The 20,251-nt window shown below is 48.2% G+C and overlaps 1 protein-coding gene across 3 annotated transcripts in view; it reads left to right on the top strand.

Annotated features, from left to right (window-relative positions):
* The window catches only part of USP47 (ubiquitin specific peptidase 47), a 2,970,466-nt gene that overhangs the window by 2,870,904 nt on the left and 79,311 nt on the right, over positions 1-20,251 (top strand). For all 3 annotated transcript variants that reach the window (XM_069623643.1, XM_069623644.1, XM_069623642.1), the window contains one exon: positions 9,502-9,632. In XM_069623643.1, the coding sequence (XP_069479744.1) occupies positions 9,502-9,632 (131 nt within the window). The remainder of the gene's footprint in view (positions 1-9,501; positions 9,633-20,251) is intronic.

The following is a 20,251-nucleotide window of genomic DNA, read 5'->3' as shown; positions in this document are numbered from 1 at the left end:
TCCTGATGATGATAAAATCTGTTCTGATCAGTCCTGTATTGAAAGTAGAAATAAATTCCCTAAAGTTAAGCGTAATTGTAGAGGGAAAAGCTCTCATGTTCAACAAGGGAATATGAAAGCTGAATCTCTGAATATTACTATATTCGATTTTGAAAGTCACAAATTCCCTAAAGAGCAAAACCCTGAAGTAAAACCTTATTATTCTCCCTTTAAAAAGTCACTTAAAGAAAGAGACAAAGTTTGTAACAATTACTCCTTTAAAAGGAGTGAAATGAACATTGTAGACTTAAAGTTCCGCAATGCCAACAGTACTGGAACGAAGAAGAGGGAAGCAAATGCTTTGAACTGCAGGTTGCAGTACATTAAGGTTAATGACCCACACCTGCGGGAGACTTAGAGGCATAAAAAGTCCCCTCAGGTGCAGACCATAAAGAGTAGCAGCAGTAGTGGAAAGTGGAGTGCTTGCCGTGACTCCACAGCAAGATTGCAGCTGAAGGAAAGCAGAGATGCCAGAACCGCTGACTTTTGCCGTACGGGGCGGCGGTTTTGCGAGGGTCTCTTCCTTCTGGGACTCTGTTTGCAAAGGACGCACAGCTCCAAATTCGGAAAGCACGGCACAAAGAAAACCGAGCAAGGCAGGTTTTCCCATCCGCAGGAAGCAGAAGAAGCAGAGAGCCCAAAGGCAGCGGAGCAAGCAGACGTGCAAGCCTAAACTGGTGAGTTCACTTGAGCACTGTGAACCTGGAGTGCTCCGTGAACACCCGCTAGTCGTACCAGGTCCTTTTGATTTGTCTTTGAATTGTGCTTTGTCTTTTGTTGTGCTCTAGCACTCACCTGATCTAGGTTGCTTAAAGTTCTATGCTGCCCTAGCATATTTTGTGTTGAGTACCTCCTTCACCTGGGCCTGCTTGACTGCAAAGCCACCTGGTGAGTCTATTTGTGCACTGTGCAGCCCCTCTGTCTCTATCCCTCACCCCTCCGCCCCACTTCATGTCTCTCTCCATCTCCCCAATCTATTCTAACTGCTACTCTACCACCTATCCTATCTCTCTCATTAAGTCTGAAAGAAAAAAGCTTACTAAAGCTCTCCTGGACCCTAATCCAGACCTATCTATTTCTGACACCTACAGCAATGCTACTTCCAGGAAGACTATCACTGACATCCTCTTCTCTGTCCCTTCCCCTGACCTATGGGCTCCCTACTCTCTCCCCTGTCTCCTCTTTTCCAATTAACAGTGGCACCAGATGGGAAGTACTCTTGGCATACTTCTCATCCTCTAAGTGCATCATTAATGTCTATCACAATGGCACTATCATGGCCCAAGGTTCTCAACCTAATGTACTCCTCCTTGACCGTGCCTGCCCTCTCTCATCAACTTCCTTCCCTCTCCTGCTAGCCCTCCCCAATACCACCACTGATGAAAGTACCACACCCTTGCACCTCCCCCTCGACAAACCTTCAAAGGAGGTAACCAGCTTCACTTAGCTACTCTGAATGCTTGTTCTGCTGTCAAACACTCCTCCAACATCTGTCTTCTTCGTGAAGACTTTGACCTAGACGTCATCGGCCTTACCGAGATGTGGTTCAATGCCAGCTCTTTGACCGTTCTTGACACACTCCTCCCTGGGGGCTACAAAATCCTCTCCAAACCCAGACCCAACGGGCCCGGAGCTGGAGTGGCGCTGAGTTTCCCACAGTGGGACCCTGCTTCTATAATACCTACTCAATATTTCTCGTTTGAATGCCTCGTCTTCTGTAAGCTTAGGGTCTCGCCTACTCTTTCTTACCCTCGCTACCATTTACAGACCCCCTGGCCCTATTTCTCTTTTCCTCTCTGAGTGGGCCGACCTTGCCTCCTCCCTCTCAACCTCTTATCCAAACTCCTCCTCCTTGGTGACTTCAATATCCTCCTCGACTCCCTTGAATCAGGCACCCCACAGTTCAGTCTCCTCTGTGACTCCCTCTCTCTTGCTATTGTTCCTTCTGTTCCCACCCACTCAGCCGGCACACTCTGGATGCCCTCATCTCTGGTGACATCTCTATCTCTAACCCGGTCACCACCACCCTCTCTTGTTCTGATCACTCTCTCCTCTCCACCCACCTGGGGCCTCTTGGCCCTCTATCTGAGCCAGCACTGCCAGCCTCCTTTGCCGTCAGTCGGCCAATGTGTGGGGAAGCGTAATGGAAGTCAGGTGTGAGTGGTTACCAGTAATTGCCTGACCATAGTAGTGGGACATGTCATGTACAATGCTCGGGTGTGAATCTGTTTTCTCCCAAAGCGTGCTGTCCGTGTGAAAGTGTTTGTGAACGGAAAGGGTGTGGGGGGGGGGGGGTCAAAGTTCCAGAATATCCTACCGGGTAGGATGGGGTAAAGGTGTTACAGCGAGGGGGCTACCACGTCTCACCATCAGGTGACCCACTACCTAAAGACCCCCTCACCCAGGTGATCCTCCCGCACTGGTCCACCCCCAGGGTCTGGATTCAAAGGTTATGGCTGTGGCTTGGCCACCTGAGAGAGACCCCCCCCCCCCCACGGACTAGCAAGTGAGATAGCTTCTGGTTTCTCACAGAGGCATTCTCCCTTTCCTCACCTTCCCCCAGAAGGTCAATGTCTCCATACTCCAGATCTCTGGTTCTCTCTATGCTGGACTACTGCAACAGCCTCTTTCTCAATCTCCCCATATCCTCCCTATGCCCCATCTATATAATCCAGAATAGTGCTGCAAGATTTATCCTTGGCCTCAAGCCCACAGACCATATCTCTCCAGCCCTAAAGTCTCTCCACTGGCTCCCGGTGGCCGCAAGGAGCAAATTCAAGACCCTCTGCATCATCCACAAGGCTTTCTTTCTGGGTCCTGGGACCATGCTATCTCCAACTCTCCCTCCCTAAATACTCCCCTGCCAGAGCCCTTCGCTCCTCTAACTCCAACTATCTGCTTGTCAAGCGCTTCTCCAAGCACTCTCCTCTTCTGGCGCCTCCCTTTGGAACAGCTTCCCTGCCCCTCTCAGACGTGAGCCAGACCCCCTTAAGCTCTGGAAATTTCTCAAAAGTCTGCTTTTCGAATGGATTGTGTCCTCCCACGTATTCCTCATCTTTGATATTCAAGTCTGCTTGCAGCTTGCTTTGGAATTTACTTTTCTGTGGGTCGAGCGTTGTGCTGCGTCGAGCCTTGGTCCTTGATGGCCTCCGTATCGTTCCTGGTGACGTTATGACGCATGCACGCTGACCATTAGTTCAGTTCTGTTTTCTCAGCATTGCTGCATGCATCAGAGCTACTCGCTTTGGCGAATTTTCAATTACATTTGTCTTCAAGCAACATTCTTCGAATATGTCCTCGACATCGAAGACAGGCTTCAAGCGGTGTACAGACTGTGGGGCAAAAATGTCGATCACAGACCCTCACTGCGTCTGTCTGTGGTGCTTGGAGTCGGGCCACAAGGTGGATGACTGTGAATCATGTCAATCCATGACTGTCAAGGCCTTGCGGGAAAGGGAGGGGAGCCTCAATGCAGGTAAGCCCTCTGCCAAATCCCCGGCCATTACCCCATCTAAAAGAGTCATCCTCTGAATCAAGGGATGTTTCCCCCGTTAGAAATCTTCCAAAACACTGAAGAAGACGATCGAGGTCCGGTTCACGACACTGATTATCTTCTTCTCATAAGAAGAGTAAAAAACGGCTTCACAGGTCCTCGTCATTGTCGTCTTCCTCTCCCGAAAAAGTTTTGTTCCCGAAAAAGTACTCGACTCCTGCGGAATTACAAAAATTTTGATTGAAAATGCTTGAAGTTTTCCAGAGGCAAGCTCCTCCGAGTGCCCCTGTAAAGAAGTCGTAGAAAAGGAGCCACCCCTCTGCATCTGACAAGACCAGTAGGGAGTCTTGTGTGTCTCCTTCTCACGCACCTCAAGGCCTGGGAAGAGAGACTCCTCGACACATATCGAAGGAGTCTTTTTCGCACAAGAAAAAGCCTGTGCCTACTCCCTAGAAGCCTTCATCTTCCGAATCAAATCCTTCATCGAAGATATCAAAGCTGTTGAGTTCATTTCCTGAACCTTCGAGGCATGTCATCTATCTGCAGTCATCAAAGCATTTTAAACTGTCGGCTCATTAACTGATCGCTTTGGGAAGGTTGTTGAAACTTTTGACGCCTTCAACTTCATTGGAGCAGTCAGTGCTCTCGAAGGCTACAAAGCCTATGGATGAACTGACCAAGTCATTCAAACCTATTACTTAACCTGTTTTCTTCAGACAAATGGGATCCATTTTCGAGGAAGATGAAGAGGAGGATCAGCCCCCTTTTGGGTCTGAGTATGGAACACCAAATGTTCCATAAGAATTGATTTCTGAAGAGTCTAAGATGCAAAATCTAGTAGAAACTCTTACAGAAACCAGCAGATGGGAAACATCACCAGAGATTGAAGTTGGTAACCCAGAGGTAACTGGTTATGCTGATCCCTCATACAGATCTGTTATTTGTAAAGTGGCTGAATATCTGTGGTGGTCTAAACTGAAGCTACTCTGGAAACGGATGACCTCACAGATATCTTAGATAGTGGTCTGGTTAACATTTCATGCAGCCTTAAGGGTGAGAGTCATGGAGAATTGGCTAAAACCATATTCCGTTCCATCTGTTAACAAATTATTAGCAAAATAATACAGAGCTGCTCCTGTGGACCCTTCCTTTCTGAACAGGCACCCCACACCAGAAAGGCTGGTTCTTCAAGCAGCAACAATTTCTTCTAAAGCTGCAGGTTATCCATCTAATCCAGCAGATAAAGAGGATAGAATAATTAATTCTTTGGGAAAGAGAGTGTTTAGTGCATAGCATGGCACTAAAATCAGAAAATGCTACTAGTGCATTAGCTAAGTACACACACACACCCTTTGTGGTGTAGCTGCTCTTGCAGCAGAACACATTCCAGAGGGAGAGGAAAGAGAAGACTTTTTAAGCATAGTACAAAGTAAAAGAGATACAGTTCAGCCTAGATACGATTGGTTCAATAAGCATACCATGGCTGCCAGTACAGTGCTTGGATGCATGTCTTGGTTAAGGAAAATCAGGATTTTCTGCAGACGTACAGGCACGTTTGCTTGACATGCCGTTGGACGGAACTTCTCTTTTTGGAGAAAAGGCTGATAGTAGCTTGGAGAAACTGAAACATCTCGAGCTGCCCTGTGCAGACAGGCAATACAGCTCTGGTTTTGGGCACTGAGAGAAGAAATCCCTCTTCTGTCAGTTCATCTAGCTGGAGAAAAGAACACGCCAGTGGATGCTCTGAGTAGGCAGAGCCGATCTCCCACGAGTGGGAATTAGCAAAGGAAGTCCTTCTGGAAATCTTTGCCCTTTGAAGAACCCCTCAAGTGGATCTTTTCACATCCAGTGTCAACCGGATGTACAAGCTGTTCTACTCCAGGGAATTTCCCCTAAGAGGAGCTCTAGGGGACGCATTTGTGGCGGACTAGGAGCTTCCACTTATGTACGTGTTTCTGCCATTCCCCGTCATTCCTCATGTGATCAGGAGGTGCAGAAGTTCAGGAAAACCATGATCCTCATTGCTCCGGATGGGGCCATGAGAATGTGGTACCTGGATCTTCATGAAATGGCCACCTACCCTCCAATTAGTCTTCCCCAGAGTGGACCTACTCTCGCAAGAGAGAGGTCGTATTCGTCACACAGAGATCAGTACTCTCTCAATCTTCACGCCTGTTGTTTGAAAGGATGAGATATAAGGATTGGGACCTTCCGAAAGAGTTGCTTTCGGCTAGAATACCAGCAACCAAATCCCTATACCGCTGCCTTTGGAATAGATTTTGCAGCTGGTGCAGGAAAAAGAAAATAGACTTTCACATGTAAGCTTCCGCATGTTCTTTCTTTCTTGCTCCATCTATCTCTTTTTGGATTGCACGTGGCCACGGTGAAGGGTTACTTAGTGGCACTATTTATCTCTGAGATCTCCAGATGAGGGATCGTATTTCAAGGTGCCAATTGTGATACAATTTCTTAAAGGCTTTACAAACTTATTTGTGTCTGTTCCCTTCATCGTACCATCCTGGGATTTAAATCTAGTACTAAGATGTTTTATGGGAGCCCACGTTTGAGCCCATACATTTGTGTCCTTTAAGGATGCTCCCCATAAAAATTGCTTTTTAGTAGCCATCACTTCTTCACGTAGGGTAAGTGAGCTACAAGCCCTGTCTGCCAAACAACCTGTCATGTCTTTTTCCAAGGACAAGGTAATTCTAAGAGTTAAGTCCTCTTTCCTTCCGAAAGTTGTGTTTGAATTTCATCTTGCACAACGTATCATGTTACCATCTTTTTATCGACCTCCTCATTCATCAAAGGAGGAGAGATTACATCGCCTGGACCCTAAGAGGGTGCTAAGCTACTACATTACGAGAACGGCAACTATTCATCAAGATGATCAGCTTTTCATCGGTTATGCCGGTCAAAGATTAGGCTTGGTGGTCACAAAACAATCTCTAGATGGATTGTCATGTGCATAACAGAATGTTACTTTTTGGCAGGCAAAGACTTGCCGAAGGTTTGAGGGCGCATTCCTCTAGGGGGGGGTGGCTGCTTCCACAGCTTTGGAAAGCGTTGTACCAGTGAGGGAGATTTGCAGAGTGGCAACCTGGAAGTCCCTGCAGGCCTTCAGTACATTTTATTGTGTAGATTTTGTCAGGAGAGGAAGCCAAATTTGGCAACACCATCCTTCATAATATAAACAAATAGGCAAATTCTTGGCATCCACCACCTAAGTCAAACTACCTTGGGAGTCTATCAAAGATGAGGAATACATGGGAGGACACAATCCAATCGAAAGACAATTTACTTAGCCATGGTAACGTACTTTTGACTGGATGTTCCTCCCACGTATTCCTCGTCGCCCTCCCATCCATCCCCTATCGCTCACCTAGAATTTCTGTGTCTTGCACCTTCCTTTCACGCAACGTCAAGATTGTCTCCTCCTACGACACAGCATGCAAATTAAAGAAGGGACAAAACTAAGAACTGAGGTAATGGTCAGCGTGCGTGCTTCATATACCATTGTCGACGTCGCAAGGGACGCTACGGAGCCATCGAGGACCAAGACTCGGCGCTGTATGATGCTAAACCCTATGAAAAATTATTCTGAAGCAAGCTGCAAGCAGACTTGAATATCAAAGATGAGGGCTACGTGGGAGGAACATCCAGTGGAAAGAATGTTATTACAGGTAAGTAACTTGTTCTTCGAGTGGATTGTGTCCTCCAACGTATTCCTCATCTTTGATGTTATTCCATCCAGCTCAGCTGCTTCAGAAAAAATATTTCGTCAGAGGGCGCCGTGCGTCGATGTCGAGTCGATGGTCCCTCGAAGGCCTCCGTCGAGGGTGACGTCATCGGGTGTATAAGTAGCACGCGCGGCGCCCGTTTGCCTCAGTTCTGTTTTTCCCCCTCTTTTGTTATTGATTTACACTATGCAGACTGTGTCGGTAGACAGGTACTTTGCCTTGCGAGAGATGGAGTGCCAATAGCCCGGGAAACATCTACAGAGGGGTAGGTTGGGAGGGCGATGAGGAATACGTTGGAGGAACATCCACTCGAAAGAACTTTACCAGTTGGTAAATAACTTGTTCTTCGAGTGGATTGTCCTCCAACGTATTCCTCATCTTTGATAGACTCCCAAAGCAGTAAGGACAATCTTATGGAGGAGGGATTAGATTTTTTTTTTTTTAGATGGCAGAGTATAGAACTGCTCTGCCAAAATGTAACTCCTTAGATTGGGAAGCATCTAGGTTGTAGAATTTGTAGCGATGACCAAGTATCTGCTTCACAAATGGACTTTATAGGAACACCTCTTTGCAGGGCTGTAGACGAAGCGATGCCCCTGGTGGAATGAGCCCTTAAACCTTGTGGTGGGTCTTTCCCCGCCAGTCTGTAGCATTCTGAAATGCAAAGGACAATCCAACGTGATATGGTCTGTTTTGTTACTGATTGACCCAATCTTTTTCCCGTGTAGCCAATAAACAGTTGGTTATCCAATCTAAGCCTAGATAGCCTAGAGATATAAAAGCTTAAAGCTCTTTTTGGATCCAACCTGTGGAGTCTTTCCTCCTCCTTACTAGGATGGGGTGGAGGATAGAAAGTCTGTAAAACAATTTTTTGATTTAAGTGAAACTCAGATACCACTTTTGGTAAAAAAAAGAGGGTTTGACCTTCAAAACAACTCTGTCCTTATGGAACACAGTATAGGGTGGCCCAGAAGACAGTGCCTGCAATTCGCTCACTCTTCTTGCAGATGTTAAGGCAACTGGAAAAGCAGTTTTCCATGTTAGCAATCTCATTGGGCACGTGTGCAGCAGTTCAAAGGGAGCACACATTAAGAATTTTAAGACCAAATTGAGATCCCAAATCGGTACTTGAAATGGGTGAGGAGGAAACACATTAGTGAGTCCTTTTAAGAATTGTATTATCAAAGGAATTTTGAAGTAGGAGCATTCTTCCGACGAGCGCTTGAAGATGGAAAGTGCCGCAAGGTAACCTTTTATTGTTCCAATATTCAGACCTCTATGCGCTAGGGTCAGAAGGAAAGATAGTACTTCCGGGATAGAACATAGAAAAGGATCGACATTCTTTTCTCTGCACCAGTTGCAAAACTTTTTCCAAAGTCAACGGTGTAGAGACTTTGTCGCTGGCCATCTTGCCAAAAGCACCATCTCCATAACGTCATCTGGAAGGTTCCAATCACTGTATCTCAGCCTTTCAGATACCAAGCATGAAGGTTGAGCGTTTTGACCTCTGGGTGGAGAACCTGACCTTCCATTTGAGAGAGAAGGTTCTCTCTCTGAGGAAGACGTACTGGAGGACAGATGGACATGTCTAGAAGGTCCGGGTACCACGTTCTCCTGGCCCAATCCGGGGCAATTGGGATCATGCGGCTCTCAGACGGAGGCCTTCGAGGGACTATCGACTCGACGGCATTGACGAACGGCGCCCTCTGCCGAAAAGAAATTTCCGAAGCAGCTGAGCTGGATGCAGTAACGTCAAAGATGGGGAATACATTGGAGGAACATCCAATCGAAAGAACGTTACCAGTTGGTAAGTAAATTGTTCTTCTCTACTTTTATCCCTCTTTCCTTTCCTTGCTAACCACCCCACTGCTGCTGAGACTGGTGGCCTGGTCCGCATGAATCGCACAGGTTACCTGGCCTTCCACCCATTTGACACCAGCATTCTTTTAATTGCAGCTGCCAGCAATTCATTTAATAATGCATCTCTTGCTTGGGTGAAACAAACTACAATAGTATCTTGCTAGTCTAGGCTGCACGCCTGTTCTAAGATCGCTATGATAAAATGTAGTGGGGTAAGAACCTTCTAAAATTTTTGATAGTGTATTGAATGTTTGCTGCAATACATTGTCTTCCAATGTAGGAGCCACCTGAAAAGAATTGTCAGCTTAATGTAGTGCAAAAGTCATAGGATACACATTTTGAAATGTAATTGTACACTTAATTCTACAGAACCAGAGAAGATGAAGTCCATGTCCCAGCTCTCAGTTCTCACAAGACGATGGCGGCCATCACAGATGCAGTTGGATCCTTTTCGGGAAGTTCTTTTGGAGAGTAGCAGTACCGATGAACTTAAAGAGAAGGTGCGGCCATTTTAGTGTCCAAAATAACCAAATATGTCTTGTTTCCAAACTTTATTTCTATCTTTTCAGACATTCCAAGTGACAAAACGAACACACTACGTTTTGCTAGTGCAACCCTGCCTGCCCATCCCCACCAAGCCCACTCCTGACAGTATCTAGAACATTGCTTTTCCATGAGGACTTTGGGATGCTATGAGGGCGGCAAACAAAATAGAAAATGTGTTCTTGCATTCAGAAAACTTATTAGTTCCTCCAACTAGTGTCGGTTACAAGGACAAGGGTGGGATTTGCATGTTTCTGTATCCCTTCATTGCGGCTCCTGACCTTGCAATCTGGGGCTTTCTACTCTAGTGCCATGTTCTGCATCAAATGTTGTCTATGTAGCGTTGCTTCCCTGTCCCTCACAAATTCCAGGAAGGGAGACCATGCACAGGGGATATTGTGTTGGACAATAGCACCAATATTCTCTCTAATGCTAGGATTTCCCACCCTTTGATCCATCAATGTGCCAATATAGGGCCCTCCTGAGCTTTCCAAAAGCGTACATGGGTGTTCCTTGCTGCCATTAATAGGTGGGAAATTAATTCAGCTCGTGGACCAGACATGGGGTAAGGTCCATCTTCTGTTGAGTCTCCCAGGATTATTACTATTGGTGTGAGGGGTAAGTGTGGTAACCTGTTGTCTTTTATTTTTGCAAGGATTTCCATCCAAAATGTTTCTATCATTTGGCAGCCCCACCACAAATGGGCCAGGTCTCAACTTTTACCACAACCATGCCAGCATCCGTCTGAGGTGTTCAGATATATTTTATGCAGTCTCTGGGGAGGCATGTACCCTCAAACTTATTTTGTTACCCCCCTCCTTAATAAAAGTGCTTTTGGGGCTATTGTGCGCTCTGAATCAATTGTGTTGCCATGGTTCCCAATATATGTGTTGCTCCAACTCCTGCTCCCAGCTAAGCATATTTCTCTCCCTCGTCTACTTTCTCTAGGAGTTTGTAACATCTGGAGATTTTCTTGGGTCTCAAGCACTCTTTTATTGTGATTTCTAAGCCTGTTGGACTTCTTGTTAAGCCTCTTTTCACCAAGGTATATCCATTGATTACTTTGTGCATATGTGAATGCTCAGATTCTGCTAGTGAGAATTTCTGCTTGCATTCGTTGAATGTTAAGGTGGACCCGTCTTTAGAAAGGCCCTCCAATTCTAAGGGACCCTTCTCCTCCCAAATCTTGAATTCTCTCTAGATCAGGGGAAAACTCAGGATTTTGTGATATAAGCCAGAGAGGCCCTAGTCCTGGTCCTGTTATTCTGAACGCTTTTTCCCAATGTCTTAATGTACATAAGGTCGTGGGAAGGGGTCCATTAATGGTTTGTCTTGTTCCCTTTGACAGGAAAGGAAGGAGATGAAGGGGCATGGCTGCACTTGCCGATTCAATATCCTTCCATTCTGGGTCCCCATTGTTATCAGCCCGTACAGTATCTGGTATATTTATGAGGCTATATATCTTATGATCGATGGCACCCCTAACCTTCCGATCAGGTTTGATCTCGTTGGAACCTTTCGGTAAACTCTTGGGATCTTGTGGGGCCAAATGAAGTTTCCAATATCATTCTGCAATTTGGCCAAGTCCCTTCCAGGGATTTGTATTGGGAGTGCTTGAAATACGTAAAGGAGTCTTAGCATAGGGTCCTCTTTATCACTTGGATATGGCCAAAGCAGGAAATCCCTTAGCGGTCCCAGCGTGCCAGTTGTTCCTTCGCTTCCCTCCATAACTCAGGAATGTTTGCCCCTGCTGAGCTCTCATACAATGGGGTAATCCTATCTTCTAGGTATTTAATCTATTTCTCCATTCATCATTTAAACAGGAATCTATCTTTCAGCATAACAAGTTTTTCGGGGGACTCAGTAGTATTAAGTCTTATGGATTTATCGCTGTTTATGTGAAAGCTTGAGATGTCCACAAATCCGTCCAGAGTAGTTATCAGCTCCCTCGTTGATGTGAGAGAATTACTCGGAAAACAGATAATGTCACCTGCATATAGTTCGGCTTTGTGGGGAATTTTATGCCTTACACCTTTAATTCTGGGATTGGACTGGACTAGTTGCGCCAAAGGCTTGCATTGCTAGTGCACAAATCAGAGGTGACAGTGGGCATCCTTGCCTGCTGCCCCTTTCTAGTGGTATTAAGTTTGACCTTTGGCCATTAACTCCTGTCTTTGTTTTGAGAATATTAAAATTAGCCATGATTCATTTTGCCAAAAGATTTCAGTATAGCTTCCAAATAAATCCAGCTTACACTATTGAGCGCTTTGTGGCATCTAGTGAGAGTATTACAAAGTGATCCGCAGTTTGGGAACATGTCACTTTTAAATCAATTACCTTCCTGATCTTGTCATGTGCTCCACTAATTGTAAAAAAAGCCTGTCTGACCTCTGTCGATCAGTGATGGGAGGATCCCCATTAGTCTGGATGCTATTTTTTGCTGTACATTTTAGCAACATTAGGCAATGCAAGAAGTCTTTAAGCTGAGCATTCTTCCAGGTTTTTTCCCTGGTTTTGGGATAAGTATAGTTGCTGATTTGGTCATGGAAACAGATATGTACTCTGAGCTCAGGAATTAATTATATTGTTTTGTGAGGTGGGGCGTTACTAAGTGATTAATTGAACGTTTTATGCAATAAGTTAGTGAAGCCGTCCAGGAGGGAGTGGATTGCTCGTTCAACTTCCACCTCCTCTTGGGATTCCCTGGTGATCTTTGGGAAAATGGACTTGGCTAGAAAGAAATTCCTCCATAATCACCAGCTTCCCTGAGTAGTTATTTTATTGCCGTTTTTGTCTTTCAGTCATGAGATATAGTTTTTTTTAAAAAATATATTTTATTAGTTTCATAACATAAAATAACAAAAACTGGCATCAGTGGTAATAGGTCAAGCATATCAAAAGGTAAAGTCCCCAACTCCCCTCCACCCATCCCTCCCCTCCCCTTCCAAGACCACGGTTAGTTCTATGTTCATCATGAGTCCATGCCCGGGCCTGGGTCACCTTCCCCGATTATCTCACCCTCCTGCGACTCTGGGTGGAGCAGGGGTACTGTTAAGGCCACCCAACAGAGTAGCTCCTCGCTAGAATCAAGTCTCTGCACTTGGATCGCCGTCTCCCATGCTGCGGTTTCGGCTGTGATCCACTTCGCAAGATCTCACCACCATAGGGGCATAAGCGGGCCTCTGGGGATTTTCCACCCCATGGCTATACGCCTTTTGGCCGTAATATATATAAGGTCTCTGAGCTTATTGAGGGGTTTGTTCTCCCTGCTGTGCCTATACCCGCCCAGGATACATGCCGAGGGTTCGTCCACTTCAATGTCAATGTCTGCACCAGCCACTCTTTCCTTCACTTGTGTCCAGAATTCTCTGATCACTGGGCATCCCCAGAACATGTGGGTCATACCAACCTTGGGCTCACTGCATTTGGGACATAATTGGGTGCCCGCACCGGTAAATCTTGATATAGCTTCCGGGGTGAGGTACGCTCTGTTCAGAACATACAGTTGGATGAGCTGTAAGCGGGCGGTTCAGGAGATTTTTTGTGGTAGTGGGTTATATCGCCCCAGGCTTTGTCTTCAAAAACAAGGTTTAATTCGGTCTCCCATTTGTCCCGGCATTTGAGGTCATCTTTGGTGGAGCCCCATAGTAGGGCCTCGTAGATACGTGAGGTTTCGTGGCCCCCCTCAGCGGCGTTCAGTATCGTTTTGATACATTCGTTTTCATCAGTCTGGTCGATAGCGACAGGCCATCTGCTATTCAAGGCCTGTATGACTGCTCTGTGCAACAGAAATTGCCCGGCCGGGAGGCCCGTGGCATGCAGAGGTCTGGGAAGGCCAAAACCGCCTGTTCTTGGATTAGGTCCCCCAGTGTGGCCACCCCGAAGGGCACCCATTGTGTACGGGTCTCAAGTTGCCCCCAGGAATGATTGGACATGAGTGCTGCAATGGGGATCTGTGGGGAGTACGGGTCCTCGGACCCGACCAGTTTGCAGGCCCTTCTCCAAAGTCGGATCCCCAGCTTAACGAGGTAAGGGCAATGTTCGAGGGCACTCTTCCTGGTCCACAGCAAATCCCTAAGTAATAGCTGGGGGAGGGCCGGCTGGAGGAGGCGAGGGTCTGTTGTGCTTTCGTCGGCCATCCACCGCACAATGTGTCTTAACTGGCTAGCAAGGAAATAGAGTTCGAAATTGGGGATCTTCAGCCCACCCCTCTCGTATGGTCTCTGGAGAGTCTCCATTGCCACCCTGTGCCTGCCTCCCTGCCAGAGGAAGCCCCTACAGAGTTTGTTGAGGACTTTAAAGAACGCGGGGGGGATGTAGAAGGGCATGTTAGTGAAGTTGTGCAATAGCCGGGGTAGGGCGACCATTTTAAGGAGGCCCGCCCTCCCGGCCACCGAAAGCAGGAGCCGCCCCCAAAACTCCATGGATTTTAAGAGAGTCTTTGGCCCTTACGGTGTTAAGAATATGTTCTGTGCCAGCGTTTCGAGATCTAGGGGAGGGAGGGATCCATAATATTCACTGTGTAGTGCAGCTAGGGGGTAGAGGCAAGATTTACTCTTATTAATCTGGATCCCGGTGTGCTTGTGAAAGCTGTCCAGGGTTTCAAGAATGTAGGGTAGGAGGTGTTCAGGGTCCTGTAAATACAAGACGGTGTCATCCGCGTACATAGAGACGAGGTGAGTCGTCCCATCTATTTTAATGCCCCCATCTCCATATTCCTGTCTCAGGTAGGCTGCTACAGGCTCAGCGGCAATGATGTACAACATGGGGGATAGAGGGCAACCCTGACGGGTGCCTCTGTGTAGGGACCATTTCGCGGAAAAGGTTCTATTCGTTCGTACCCTTGCAGTGGGGTTGGCATAAACCAGCTGGGTCCATTTCAGAAATACGGGGCCTATTCCCATCTTCGCCATGGTAGCATATAGCCATTCCCACCTCACGGAATCAAAAGCTTTGGTGGCATCCAGTGACACCACCGCTAGATTCTGTGGTCTTCCCTCGGTACTATAAATGACGTGATGTAACCTACGCAGGTTCTCAGTGATGGATCGTCCGGGGACATATCCGGTTTGGTCTTGGTGAATCAACAGTGGGATCACTCTGCGTAGTCTGTTAGCGAGCAGCGCTGTGAGGATCTTGCAGTCCTCGTTTAGCATGGAGAGGGGCCTGTATGAGGCACAATCTGCCCCGTCCTTCCCAGGTTTGAGTAGGGGTATTATCACAGCCTCGCTCAGGGAATCCGGGAGGGCGCCACGCTCGAAGGCCTCATTATAGACCTGAGGGGGCGAGTGTTTCCTCATAGGTTTTATAGAACTCCCCGGGGAGGCCATCCGAGCCCGGGGTTTTCCCAGCTGGTAGCGATCTAATTACCACCTTGACCTCGTCGGGAGTGATGGGCTCGTCAAGGGTCTCAGCCATATGCGAGTCTAGTTTAGGCAAGTCGATGATGTCTTCGATCCCTGTGTCAGAGGGGGGGTCTCGGAGTACAAGTTGTGATAGTAGCTAGAGAAAACCGAATTAATTTTCTGTTGGGTATGCACGGTAGTGCCGTCTGGTGTGAGTATGTGGCAAATGGGTGGCCTAGGGGTTTCCCTTTTGTAGAGCCAGGCTAAGAGTTTCCTGGGTTTGTCCCCCAGGGCATGGACTATTTCCGTGTGTTTGGCATAGCTTAGTTTACCTAGGGCTTCCCATTGCTTTAGGCAGGTTTGTCTACGTTCTGTAATTTTAAGTAAATGATCAGGGGATGGGTCAGCCCTGCCCTCGAGGGCACACAGGTCTCTCTCGGCTCGTTCCAACAGGGTTGTGATGGATCTCTGGGCACCCCCAACTGCTGCGATCATCTAACCCCTCATGACCACCTTATATGCCTCCCAGGCGGTGCTCATGTATTTAACACTATGTAGGTTGTTCTGCCAATATTCTTCAGTACCGTCTCTTATGCGCTCTCTCAATGCTGTATCAAGTAGGGCTTCGGCTCTCAATCTCCACGTGGGAATGGGGGGGTCTTGGAGGGAACACCTCCCAGGTGACCAACAGGGAAGAGTGATCGGACAGTACCCTCGGCAAATAGTGCGAGTCAACAAACGCAGACTGTTGTATCTGGCTGAGAAAAATATAATCTAGCCTGGTATGGACGGCATGTGGTGGGGAGTAGAAGGAGTGCTTGCGTTGCTCCAGGTGCTGGTCCCTCCAAATATCACTGAGTTGCAACTGTTGGACTAGTTTAGAAAGTATTTTGGCCGGGGGGGAGGGACGATCGTGTTTATTGTTGGATCTATCCAGTAGAGTGTCAAGGGTGCACTTATGGTCGCCTCCCCATGTCATAATTCTGTCCATATATGGGGTGAGCCGTGTATAGAGGGAGTGGAAGAAGATAGTTGCGTCGTGGTTGGGTGCGTAAGTACTAACTAGGCATAGCTCTTTTCCCTCGATAGAGCCACAAACCACAACCATCCTCCCCTCGTTGTCCGATTTGGTACTAGTAAGCCTGAAGGGGACCGTGGGGGCAATCCAGATCAAGACCCCTCTGGCATAGGAGTAAGCGGAACCCACTAGGGTGCCACGCCAGGTTTTGGCCAGGGCATCTAGCTTTTTGGCAGATAGGTGAGTCTCTTGGAGCATGGCGATTCCGACCCTGCATCTCTTCAAGTAGGATTGGACGCGTCGTCGTTCGACGAAGCTGTTCAGGCTTCTAACGTTCCAAGTAACGGTCTTTACTGTGTCAGCCATAGGTGTTACGTAGACGGACGTGTGGGGCCAGCAGGACTCTAAATCTAATTAGTGCAGCAATGCATATCGAGGGCTTCTGTGGTCTCTGTAATTTCCGTTTGTAGTTCCCAACTGTAATAATAACTCCCTGTTTCCCACCCCCCCCCATTAACTGTAAACAACCCAAACATAGAACTAGCCCAGCGAGGTCACCCTCGTTATGACAATCCCGTTTCTGCTCCATAGGACCGTGCATAGGTCTCCAGGTGCCCTACGGGTGGGTATGTACACCCAAAACAAAGGGAAGACATTTTCCAGGGGGTGGAGTGAACCTTGACTCCAGTGTCCCCATGTTAGGATCTGATTAGCTGTGTGGAAGCTCAATTCGCCCGCCGGCGGTGGGTAGAGGCTGCATGATTCCTATCGAGATGGCGGGAGAAACGTTATCTCGGTTCCCGCTTTCTTTCCTCGACATCAGGTATTTGCAGTCCGTCCATCCAGTCTCTGGCCTGTGCCGGAGTGTCGAACAGGTGTGCCCTATTTAAGTCTTGAAGGGTACAGGAGCATATAACGCAACTCAGCTGCCTTCAATCTGGCCTTCGTGTGTATAAACTGGGCTCTGTTCATTTGAACCTGGAAGGTATAATCAGGGTAGATAGCGATTGTGGCGGAGTCCCGTTTGATTTGACCACCTGCTCGGGAAAAGGCCAGGATTACCTCTCGGTCCCTGTAGTTAAGAACTTTTGCTATCATCGGCCTGGGTGGGGCGCCCGGTGGAGGTTTCTTAGCGAGGGACCTGTGGGCCCTTTCAATGGTGAAGCCTTGGGAGAGTTTACCAGCTTCCACCTCCTGTAGCAGGAGGTTCTCTACATAGTTAGTGGGGTCGGAGCCCTTAGAACCCTCCAGCAGCCCGAGGAGGCGAATATTGTTATGACGGGCTCTCCCCTCCGCTTCCTCTGCCCTATCTTCCAAGTTCTTGACCCTTTGTTGGAGCTAGTCGACGTCTCGGAGGAGAAGCGTTTTGGATTCGGTATTTTCTTTGACTTGTGTTTCGAGCACCTCAGTCCTGCCGACTAAGGAGCGGACATCCTGGCGCAGAAGGCCCAGGTCTATGGCAACGGCATTGATTTTATGTTCCATCGTTGTTTGAAGTAGTCTGATGGCTTCGAGGAGCTGGGTGTTTCTGGGTTTGGGTGTCGTCGTTGCCATAGGGTCTGATTGAACATCTGTGGTCACTCTATTCGAGCTCTCAAGGTTCGGAGATTCGCTGGCTGCGTAAATGTCCATGGTGGTCTGTCGCTGTTGGGGCCTGCCGTTTTTACCAGCCATCTTGTGAGCACACAGTCCGCTCACGCCGAGGGCGCTGGGGGCGCAGGTGGTAGGCCGCTAGTCACAGTCACGGAGGGGTGCTTTTCACTGTTGCTGCAGGGCCCGGGCCGAGGTGAAGGTGTGAGGCTGCTCGGGTGTCCCAAGGGGACCCAGGGATCGCTGTAGAGGGGGAGAAGCTTCAGCCCAGTGAGGCGGGGGACAGCGCCCGTTTCAGATGTCAAGGAAGGGGTAATATGCAGGCTGCTCGAAGGTGGTTATGCTCCGATCCCTCGCCGTATTACAGTTGTTTGGCACCCCCTTTCTGTGGTGAGTGAGCAGTGGGGCCTTTAGGCAGTGATTTCTGGGCGCCAAGGTGGAGTTCCGTACATCCAAGGTGGCAGGTGGCGGGGTCAGGGAGTTGCGCAGTACCCACACCCCGTCCTGTGGGTGTAGTCGATGTTGGGTGGCGGGTCAGCTATGGCCGCCCGTGGGCTCACCAGTTCTTGTGGGTGCACAGTGCGCCGGGCTTGGGCAGCCCTCTGTGTCGACTGCAGGGCGCAAGGCGGTTCCAGGCGACGGTGGACTACTGGGATCCACTCCTGCGACTCTCCCTGATGTAGATTTGCGTTGGTGGGGGGGGGGCGAGGTCCCGACAACTCAGGGAGGCCAGCCCTGCAGCAGGGGGACGGAGCACTATGCGACGCGGGTCCTCTATCGCTCCGCTCCCGAAGCAAGAGTCGGGGCTGGTTACCCCCCCGTCCCGCTTACCTTCGCGGCACCGGCCAGCCGCTGGTCTTGTCAGGGCTCTGCGGGGCTCCGCCGCGCTCCGCCGGCAGGACGCTGCTGGGTGAAGGCCCAGGGGCCGGCCCGCTCCGTCTGCGAGCACAGTTGCTCCGCTCCTCTCTCTCGACCCCGGTGCAGGCTGGCTGCTCCGGCTCCCCTGTGCGCTCCGGTGGGCGACGTCCTCTGCAGTGCAGGCGCGCTCCGGTCCCTCGAGACTCAGGACGCGGGAGCCGCCATTTCAGTTCTCTGCTCCGGCACTGCTCACTCGGCATATGACGGCGTTAGTTGTCCCCAGCCGTCTGAAAGACGGATTAAACGATTGCAGATGGGATCCGGCGACAGATGGTGCAAGTTGCAACGTTTAAAAGTTAGCAAAAATACATGAAAAACAGCTTATGATGGCACATCGGCGCGGAGCTCACAGGAGATACGTACGCTTTACATGGCAGTTAGCCACGCCCCCCCAATCATGAGATATAGTTATGCATGGATAGCTTAGGCATTTTTGCAGCAAATGATTTATTGGCTTTATTTCCTTTGGCGAAATAATGCTGTTTAGCTTACAGGATTGTTTGGCCTGCTTTCTCAGTCAGATGGACTTCCACCAGATTTCTCACTGAGCAGAGTTCTCTTAGACTTTTCTGGATGTTTCTCCGCTTATGCTCTGCTTCCCGAAGTCACACTGCCTCTTCTAGGTGACAACGCTGGGCATTTCTAGCTTTCATATAGGCTGTAGATTGACTAAAAATGGCAGCAATTTTTCCTGCATCCCATATTGTGCTTTGATCGAGGACCCCTGCATCATTCTCTGAGTAATAGTTGATTACGGCTTATCTTCTAGGTTTCTCCTATATATCCCAGAATAAAGTCATTCAGGTGCCAGGGTAGTCTTCTTGCCGGCGGGGGACCTTCTAGGTAACAGCATTTGCACTACTGCATGATCTGATGCGACCCATTGGAGGTTATTTATTGCCACTACTTTTGGCATAAGAGTATTGAATATCATTAGCATGTCCAACCTTGAGAGCCCTTTCTTCCCTGCATAATAAAATGTGTAATCCTCCTCTCCTGGTTGGGATAACCTCCAGGTTTCAATCAGGGAAAAGTCACATAGTAATTTTGCTCTTGCCGGAAAGTTTCTCTTGTCCTGGCTTGTTGGAGGCAATGATCTATCCATTGTGGGGTCGAACACAAAGTTGAAGCTCCACCAATGGTTATTCCCTCCCTGTGCAAATCTAGCCAAGACCCAGGAAAAGGCCTCTAGGAAGGCGTCCTGGCTTTCATTTGGGTTGTAAATTGAAACAAATGTAACCAATTGGCCATTACCATGGCTTTAATAAGTAAGTATTTCCCTTCTGTGTCTCTCAAATCTACGCTAGCATGAAGTGGGAGCCCCTTTCTGATCAAAATGGTGACTCCCTTCCTTTTGTATCCACTAGTTGAAAAGTACTAGTTATGGTAAACCCTATTTGTTAATCTTATTTCATCTGTTAAAATGGATTTCCAAAATCAGCCCTGGTGGGAGGATTTTGGGAGGCCAACCTATTTTGGTGAACAGGGAAGACGCTGAGAGGTTAGCCAAACCCAAACAATGTAAGGTAGCAGAGCGGTCAAAGATTGGTCTGGGGAAAGGTGTGAGAGTGGTCTAGGGCTGCGTAAATTCATACTGAAGCAACACCAGTAATTCAAGTTAGAATGTATGTATATAAAACTACAATTATTGGGCCTTTAGTTTACACACTAAGCAGATAAAAATATTGTCACACAAAACCTTATA

The sequence above is a fragment of the Ambystoma mexicanum genome, chromosome 11, assembly GCF_040938575.1.
Source record: "Ambystoma mexicanum isolate Mex_15411 chromosome 11, UKY_AmexF1_1, whole genome shotgun sequence".
Classification (NCBI taxonomy): Eukaryota; Metazoa; Chordata; class Amphibia; order Caudata; family Ambystomatidae; genus Ambystoma; species Ambystoma mexicanum.
This window is presented reverse-complemented; position numbering and strand designations above follow the sequence as displayed.